This window comes from Lingula anatina, chromosome 5 (genome assembly GCF_051362555.1).
Source record: "Lingula anatina isolate TDL-2025a chromosome 5, LinAna3.0, whole genome shotgun sequence".
Lineage (NCBI taxonomy): Eukaryota > Metazoa > Brachiopoda > Lingulata > Lingulida > Lingulidae > Lingula > Lingula anatina.
The window spans coordinates 17,293,968-17,303,491 of record NC_141771.1 but is presented as its reverse complement, the minus strand read 5'-3'; the positions used below and the strand labels follow the sequence as shown (position 1 = coordinate 17,303,491).

General features: G+C 39.2%; 2 protein-coding genes across 2 annotated transcripts; one reads left to right on the top strand and one right to left on the bottom strand.

The window, feature by feature from the left end:
• Positions 1–5: 5 nt before the first annotated feature.
• Positions 6–8,021, top strand: LOC106165439 (secernin-2). Its single transcript, XM_013543643.2, has 7 exons — positions 6–130; positions 1,952–2,121; positions 2,368–2,555; positions 3,529–3,734; positions 4,346–4,576; positions 4,831–5,039; positions 5,384–8,021. The coding sequence occupies exons 2-7, from the start codon at positions 1,954–1,956 to the stop codon at positions 5,672–5,674; spliced, it is 1,293 nt and encodes a 430-aa protein (XP_013399097.2). The 5' UTR covers positions 6–130; positions 1,952–1,953; the 3' UTR covers positions 5,675–8,021.
• A 145-nt stretch (positions 8,022–8,166) lies between these two features.
• Positions 8,167–9,512, bottom strand: LOC106165445 (mitochondrial import receptor subunit TOM22 homolog). The gene has a single exon (XM_087013233.1). It carries the CDS (start codon positions 9,361–9,363, stop codon positions 8,851–8,853), a length of 513 nt encoding a protein of 170 aa, XP_086869359.1. The 5' UTR covers positions 9,364–9,512; the 3' UTR covers positions 8,167–8,850.
• Between the last annotated feature and the right edge of the window lie 12 nt (positions 9,513–9,524).

The following is a 9,524-nucleotide window of genomic DNA, read 5'->3' as shown; positions in this document are numbered from 1 at the left end:
TACCAGTAATTAGGTTAATGTAAAAAGGTCGGCATGAGCTGTCAAGAGACCCCGGAAATAGTTCTAGCTGTTTGTGGGTAGAAATTCTTGCAGACAATTTATAGCACAGCATTACGTCATAAGATCGCAGGTGAGTAGCAATTTGGTGAGATTAAGAGACGTATTCGTTCTTTATTTTAAAAATGAAAAAATGCGAACATTGTAACTTACATCCCTGCTTCACGCATAGAAAGTGAAAGTGATATATGACCCGGTTGCTGGTGAAATTTTTCTATTCCCACTACTGGCTGTCAGTCGCCCATATGCACGCCTACATTTGTTCTGAATTATGATAATATCCTCATTAAAACGTTCTATGGGAAAATAGTTAAATCTAACAGTAATGATAAGGTCTAGCTGACTTGCACAGATTGGGGGTAAAAAAAATTGGGTGCCCTAATTTTTAGCCTTTCTAGCCTTTCTGCATTTTTGGCCTGCAATGAGAAGTATCACTATCAGCCATTGTTTGTTTTTCTGACACACATCAGGTGATTATTGGGTGTCAACAATTACAAATTACTTCAAGTTGATATCAATATTATATATTGAGGAATGTTTTTGTGTCAACCACATACGCCCACACGTACGTGCTTTTGCTGAATCAGATCTAGATGTTAATTGCGTCTGGTTGTAGAAGAGTATACATTATTAGGAGCATAGAAGTAATTTCCTGTGAAGGAAGTATGGGAGTTGAATACCAATACAGATTACATTGCTTGAATTCACATTAGTCAAATACAGTACGTGGGTATATATGTTGTAGGTACATGCAATATTGATACTCAGTACGTACAGCAGGGGCGGATTTAGACCGTCTTCTGGGTCTTCTGGAAGACAGTTAGATTTTCAAGTTTACATTGTCAGCCAAGTAATGTTTTCTGTCGGAAGACAGTCAAAAATGGAAGATGGATCAACAAAGATAATTTGGAAGACTGTCAGAAAAGATCTGGATCCGCCCGGGCCAATGCCAACCAAATGCCAACCGTGCCAACGTTGGCCCAACGTCTTCTTGCTATCTGGGCCCTGTACATACAGGTCTATAATTAGTGTGATGGCAGAACAAGCCTGCTTCCAAGAGTTCCACCCCCTTTTTCACCCTCCTCCATAGTAACAAAATACTTGGAAACCATACTGCTAATGGCACATCTTTCAGAAATCTTTATGACCTTTGGCCTTTGATCATTTTTTTCTCCTTTGTAGTGAGGGATAAAGGCTGAATTTGCAATTTGTTTTGTTTAGTTAGTGGCCCAAGCCCCTCCCCCTTTTTCAGTGTTGGCTAAAGGAGCAAAATTAGATATGATTCTTATGACATCTTCAGCAGTGGATAAATTGGCCACTTTTAAAGCAATTAATATGCATCATATGCTCAGTGCTTCCACCTGAATGGCCAGAAGAAAAGGCCCAGATTGTGAAAAATAACATGCAATCCATTAGGAAATGGTGAGTTGTATTTCCACCAATATTTCATGATATTGCAAATACCAACTCGTTAAAATGCCACAGAAATGGTAATTCAGGTATAGATCCCAATGTATCTGCTCATATAAATTCTAGATAATGCAGGCCCGTAGCCAGGGGGGGTTCGGGGGGTTCGAAAGAACCGCCCCTTTTGCTGGGAAAAGGTCCACTCTGGGTAAAATTTGACCTAGGTACATAAAGTTTTTATGGAAAAATGTCCACTTTTTCAGAAAAAGAACCCCCCTTTTGAAATTGCTGGCTACAGGCCTGTAATGTGTAAGATGGTGGAAAAGCATTGGTTTTAAAAAAACTAAGAGGTTTCTACCCGACTATTGGGAACTGGATATCTTGTAATGGGTTACAGAGTTTGGCCATGTGCAGAACCATCAGTAATTGAATATTATAACATGGCCTGGCTATTCATAATTGGGTAGAATATCTGGTATTATTCTAGGAATGGCAGAAGATCTGGCCAGTTTGTCTTGTGATTCCTTTGTTGCCTTGCCACCAGCCACTAGGGATGGGTTGATCATTTATGGGAAGAATTCTGACCGCCCCAGGAGTGAAGTCCAGGAATTCATTTACTGCCCTGCTGCTGACCATGCTGAAGGAACCAAGCTGAAGGTAAACTTCTCTCTCTGAATGTGTGTGTGTGTGTGTGACTCCAATAAATTTTGATTTTCTAGACTGGAATGAATAGCATCTTTTGCTTCTATTACTAAATTTTTTGGTTTTAAGTAAATGGAAGTTGAAAAATATTTAGATATATCTGTAGCTGCCATACCAGTACCTTTAATTGTATTGGAATTTAAAGAAAAATCTTAACATTCTGTAAGTTTGAAGATAATAGACAAAATTGAATATTTCCAGTGCACGTACATAGAAATAGACCAAGTTGCTCACACCCATGCCGTGGCCCTCAGTAAGCCAGCCTGGATGTGGGGCGCTGAGATGGGCGCCAATGAACATGGCGTCTGTATTGGGAATGAGGCAGTGTTCACCAAGTTGCAAGGACCAGATGACTCAACAGAGAGATTGCTAGGGATGGATCTTGTCAGGTGAAATTTAAAGGGATAATAACTCTTCGTTTTGGCCAAAAAACTAATTTTCCTCGAGTAAACAACAATTTTTCCATACTTAACAATGGTTAATGAATCCATTTCTACATTCAAAGTTAGTCCCTGTTTTTTTTTTTTTTTTTTTTTTTTTTTTTTTTTTTTTTTTTTTTTTTTGTAAAAAGTTTGTTTGTTTTTTGTGATAATCTCTTAAGAGATTTTAACAGAGTAATGTATAGCCATCTATGGAGGTCACGTGGTCTAAAGACCAGCTCAGATATCAGAACAATAGCTATATCTGCCGTTTTTGTGGTGAAACAGAATATGTTATACTTCTATAAGTTGTTTACAGCAATGTTTTTATTTTAAAATATAGATCTCATACGAAGAGTTATTATCCCTTTGACCTAGCTTGATCACAACCAGACTGTCCTTTTCACTTTGACTGGTATACTTAAGTGATACAGTCTGTACTCTAGCTCTGAGAGGTCAGCTAGACTATAAAATTGTCCATGCTCTCAAAGTGCAGTACAGCCAGTGGCACTGAAGTACATGTATCATGTTCAGTATGAAAAGGGCCATCCCTAACAAAAAATTCCCTATACTGCCTATAGGACCTCTATAGGACTCTATTGGACTCCATGTTAATCCTACAGGAATCTTTGGGCTCACGGAAAACTATAGGAAGTTCAATAGTATTCCTATCTACATTGTAGGACATACACCTCCAGTATGTCCTGTAGGATGCTATAGGGTTTTCAGCCAATCATGACTTCCTGTAGGACCCTATAGGAAATTTCTGTTAGGGATTTAAGCTGCATTTGTCTTAAAGTTAGGACTGCCGTATCTACAAAGTATTATTCTTCTCTTTGAGTTGTCTGATAACTATTATGATTATAATAAACAGTGAGCTGGGTAAAGGGTGGGAGAACAAAAGCATAGCATTTCCAACATGAATTCTCATTTAATCTTCCAGACTGGGACTAGAGAGGGCAGCCAATGCAGAGGCTGCCATGAAGGTGGTCAGTGGGCTACTGGAGCAGTATGGTCAAGGGGGAATGTGCTTCGAGGACCCTGACCACCAGAACTTTACCTATCACAACAGCTTCCTGATAGTTGACCGCACAGAGGCCTGGGTGCTGGAGACGGCTGGTCAGCTGTGGGCAGCAAAGAAAGTGACCAGTGAGTATATATATTATTACATAAATGTATTTGCACATGGAAGTTTCATGGATGTATGCACTTATGTACAAGAATCTAAAGGTGCAGAGCTGATCACCACAGGGAGCATTTACATCGAGAAGAGCCGAGGTCTAGTAAGGCCGTAACCTTATATGGCAGACCGACATGAAAGGAAGACTGCTTAATCCATTAATGGTCTCTCTGCCTCTCACACGCCTCCCCTGCAGGGGCACACTAATTAAATCTTGGCTCAATTCGACAGGTCGAGGGGCGATGCCTGGGGAGCTGTGTGTGAGCAAAGAGACCATTACAGGATTAAGCAGTTTCCCTTTCATGTAGGTCCGCCATATTTAGGTTGCGGCCTTATTAAACTTCAGCTCTTCTTGATGTGATTGCTCCCATAGACAGCAATTTTTAATCCTCTAGTTCTTTTCAGCTTATCTGTCTAGCACATGTACAGAGCCTCTATATGGTAAGCTGTGGAGGTTATATGACACAATCTCATGAAAAAATACGTCCCACTTCCTGACTACGAGATGTAAATTGTGATAAGGGTTGAAAGGTTATTCATGCTTAACTCAGTTGCAAACTTGGTTCCTGTTGTTTCACAGGTGGTGTCCACAATATCTCCAACCTGTTGACCATAGGCACAGAGATAGATGCCATGTCTGCAGGACTCAAAGAACACGCTGAGAAAAATGGCTACTGGAAACCTGAAGATGGACCCTTCGACTTCGCCAAGGCCTATGCTATCCCGCCTACCATCCCTCTACCTCCCATTGCTGAGCCGCAGCGCCGCTTGACATGTGGGAAGGAATTGATGGAGAAATATGCAGAGGGAGGTATATATCTTAATTACAGGATATGTGCAATTAAATTATACATTTAAGGCTATGAAATTTTTAAAAATTTTTTTTATGATCTTTGCAAGACTTGGTTAAAATTTAATTGTCTTAATGGACTGTCTGTCATTTTATGTTTTTTTTTCCCTTTCAAATACTCTCCTGACCTGATACTTGGTTTTGTGGGGACCAGCATATACACTGTAAGCTATACACCACATGGATCTACGTTTGACTTTGACTTTTCATTTCAGGTAACTTTTCCCTGAGTAGTATGTTTCAAGTGCTGAAAGACGAGGACAGTGGTATCTGTGCTGTGAGAGAGAAGATCATCACAGCGGGCAGTATGGTGTCCGTTCTCACACCACCGGGCGCCACAATACCCTGCACCCACTGGTTCACAGCCACCCCATTCCCAGACAAATCCTTCTTCAAGCCTTTTGTATTCTGCCCAGACATCAAGGTAGGTGAAGGTGTTCTGGTAGAGAGATAAAAAGCTTCCAAATTGATCCAGAAATCCTGATATTTGTTAAACAAATATAAAAAAATCTTCTCTGGACCCTCCAAATATAGCTTACAGAAAAAAAATCGATGAAATAATTTTTTCCCAAAAAAAATTATTTGTAGCAAAATCTGATGATGATTCTTATAGTTTGTAAGTGCATTGGCAACAATGTAGTGTAATTAGTGTAATATTCTTGGTACTAAAAAAATGGTAAAATCTTTTAAAAAACAAAATAATGGCATTAGAGAGATCCTTTAACTAAAAAACATGACATGCATGTATTACCAAACTTGTGATTTCAGCTTGGGGAGTTGACCAAATCCCCCGACTATGGTGACAAGGACCCTGCCCGCCAGTCTCCACGCTTCCAAGAGACGGTGGACCGCGCCCACAAATTGTACGCGTCACATGCGTCAGGTCTGAAGAAAAGCGCGAAAGATCTCGAGTCCAGGCTGTCACTTCTGCAACAACTGCAGGACGAATGTATCGAGGGTGTGGAGGAATTTCTTCAAGATTATAAGCCAGAAAAGTCCAGCGAGCTGACAGATCTTTTCCAAAATTGTGTGGAGTCAGAGTTAATTCTCTGGAAGTAAACAGTCCAGGCACACAAATTTGCCCAGTAATGCATGGGAGCTGTTCACATTGGGTTCAACTTAGACCTGTTTACGGTACCAGATAGCTTGACTGCTTCAAACTCTTCCAAACGAGGTTTAAGATTTTAAGATATGATGGATGTCTCTTTGTAGATTCCATTTTGAACTGTATGTGTGATGAATATTTAGAAAAAATTGGGGTTTAAGTTAAACCTGTTGTGATTGGTCAGTGAAGTGGTATCCTTCATCTGTTTGCTGACGTTTTAAGTTAAACCTGTTGTGATTGGTCAGTAAAGCAGTGTCAATCATGTTTGCTGAGAGTTTGCTTTCCTTGACACAGTTTTCATTTATCTCTATGCCGCATGCTTTCATGTTAATATTGACATATCAAGAAGGTCAGCGTAACCATGACAACTGCTAAGAGTATTGATAAACTTCCAAGAACAGGTGCTTGGATTTAAAAGTAAACAAGCTCATGGACTAAGACCCCATTCTCATACCTAGATCGATCTAGCAGGATCGGTCCATCTCCGAAGAAATTCTTGCTAAATTGCACTTAGCTAAAGTGGCTTAGCAGTCTGCATGGCATGCCTACTGCAGCTGCTAAAAGATATTTAATTACCCTTGAACAGCTTCAGTAGGAGTGCCAGACATCAGAGCTGCTTAAGATGAGTGCAATCTAGCGAGAATCCCCTCAGAGATGGACTGTTCCCACTAGATCAATCTAGTTATGGGAATATTGGGTCTAAGAATAAAGCTCATGTACTGTCACTTTGATGTGATAGTCTTTCATGCATGGCCATGCAAAGTGTGATACTACACTGTATACTTAAGTCTTTTGCAGCCTATAAATGTACATGTATTAAATTTGAAAACTCAACGTGCTAATGTCAAATATTTGGTTGAGTAGGGGGTGGGGTAGGGGTGGGTTAAAAGAGGAGCATTGCAATAATGTTGAATGGGTGGGGTCAGAGGAGGAGAAACAGGTAATGCTTTCTCTGTAAATAAATTGTGCAATTACTTACATGTATACAGTATTTAAGTCAGAGAGTTCAAAACCAAAGAACCACAAAATTTTTTGCATGTGAAAACTAAAAGGTCAACACCCAGGATCTTTGAATTAAAGGTATAAATTAGATTTTCTAGGGTCCATTAATTTACACGTCTTGCATGGTAGTATTATATAAACAATTTGAAGCATGAAGAGTGTAGGAATGGGGTTGGGGTGGTAGGGGTGGTAGGGACATATGCTTAGGGTCTCATTCCCAATAAAACCTGTTCTGCCTAGATCGATCCGATGGGGACTCATGCTGAATGCAGTCAAGCTAAGAGATAAACGCCCATCCTCCTGGCATTGAGTAGAATACAGAAAAGCAGATGATGAGGCGTGTTGATCTGGTAATCTGATTGCATTCAGCAAGAGTCCCCAGTCAGTTGGAGCAATGTACATGGAACGATAGTTGCATATTGAAAATGAGTTTTACACTTAACCAACCTATGGTCATAGTAAGAGGCCAATATTCATCCAACATCCTGGTAGTTCCTCTACTTAGAGCAGTGAATACCCCGAGAATCCGAATACTGCTGGCAACACTAAGATATGCTGATATGAAATTCTGGTGTCTAATAGACTCTGATACTCGGGGCATGCAGGACAATCATAGGAATTATGAAAGTAGAAATATTTAAAATATCCAGTAGAATAGTTACATACAATATGTGCAGTGCATTTGTATTTGAATTGCATGTAACGAATGTAAGATGATGTACAACTAGTCGAGTAAGTTATTGTATATTTTATTGAATGCTTCGTACTTTTTAAAAAAATTTATTTTTTAAAGTAAATATATGTGTCATTGTTTGTTATATGAATTTCTTTTAAGCAAGGACTATGTAATATTTTCCTTATGAAATGAGCCAGTGCCTGAATATTATTATCATAATGAATGGTAAACTTGTCATGCATTTACTGATATAACACAAAGTATTAGGTCACAATGTCTAATTACACGTACTTAGTGAAATAGATTCTGGTTGGAAAAATGTTCTTACGGTTTAACCGATGTAGTCAGTGTTACAAGATGCATTTACACAAAACCACACCTTTTTATTGCTATTAGAATACTGGTAGCAGAGGTCATTGTCTAGCAAATTTTTTAAATCGGGGTGCTTGAGGACCGAAAGCATGATTATCAGTGACATGTGAAGTTCTATTTGAATTGCTCGACAATCAAAGACTTTCGTTAATCTGTCCTTTTGTCAATATCTTGTTATGCAGTCAGCTTTATTTTTGTAACTTACATCTGGTTTGCTTAATGTGCAATAAACATATGGTGCTTCTTGTTAATTGTTTTCCCATGATTTTTAATTTTAATGTTCTTAAAAAATAAGGAGTTTTGCATCCAAACATTATAAGTCTACATAAAATTCATAAAGTCAAGTAATGATGCTGGAATTGCCTTCTTACTGCAAATAATGATAAAACTAAAAAATCAATTTTTAAAGATTTTATTAAGATACCCTTTTCAATTAATCTAGAGAAATTTGGAAAAAGAAAAAGAACAAATGGATTTCCAAAAATTATGAACATATGCTTTGGAACAAGTTCCTACTACCAGAAAACTGCAAAAAACGTGGTCCAAAAATATAGGTGAATCCATCTGAATATCTTCCATCCGGGCCGAATTAGAGTTGAGTTAAACTGGACATTTTTAACATGACTGTCAAAAGTATCTTAGTGACTTGTCTCCCGAAACTAATGGCAAAATTCACTCTCATGAAATGGTGATATTGAAGAGCAAAGCTTTCTCGAAATGACAGTCTGACATAATTACAGAAACTTGAGGCCTGGTGTTTCAATCTTGAATACTTGTTGTGTCACTGACAATTCAAACAATTGTGAAATGACTGTTGTTCTCCATCTTTAGTCTCCTGTCTCTGAACTGATGTCCATGACACAACTGAAAGTTTACCATGTATACAACATCTTTTTCTTGGATATTTTTGCCAAAGAAATACTGTCCTAACTAAGAGAAGTGCTGAAGGAAAGTAAGGAAACTCATTTCAAACAACACTTGCTGGTCAAATCATCAATAATCAAAATATTAAATAGGTGCAAATGTTTTTTCTGTCTAAACTGTATTTGTTACTACATCTTCTGAATGTGAAATATTTGTTCACTGAGGCGGAGGAGGTCCGCCAGGCATTGCCATCATTGGCATCGCATTTTGAGGGACATTGCTGCTTGAAAAGGCGGCGTGGGGGCCCAGCAACATCTGTCGCTCCTGCTGCTTTTGTTGATTCGCCATGTTCATCCTTTCCAACTCTAACTGCGCTGGTACGACAGTTATCAGAACAGTCACCATGCCGATCCACAAAGCTTTTCTGCTGAATCCGTACGCGGACTTAACTCCGTCCCAGGAATTCTCCAGAATCCATCCAACTCCATTACGCACACTTTCTGGAAACATTTCAGTCAGACCGATTAGTCTTTCTGTCAAAGTCTCATCTAATTCCTCGTCGTCATCGTCTGCTTCGACATCCTGAGGTCTAGCAAGAGTCTTTTTCTCGGGGCTTTTAGTAACCGTGTCGTCATCTTTCTTTGGTTCCGATTCTTGGGAGCCGACATTCGGTGCACTGCCTGTAAGATCTAGCCCACTGTCTGCGTCTTCTTCTTTTATTGTCGGCATTTTTCCTTCCGAATTCTCGATTAACTATCTCTATCAATATAAAGTATATATAAGCTTCTTTCCCCCTATAACTTCACTGTTTGTTAGGCGATGCTCCAACCACGCCGTTATATGACGACAGTTCAGCAGAAAATCACTACAGCCGAGCACTCGAAGCGCAA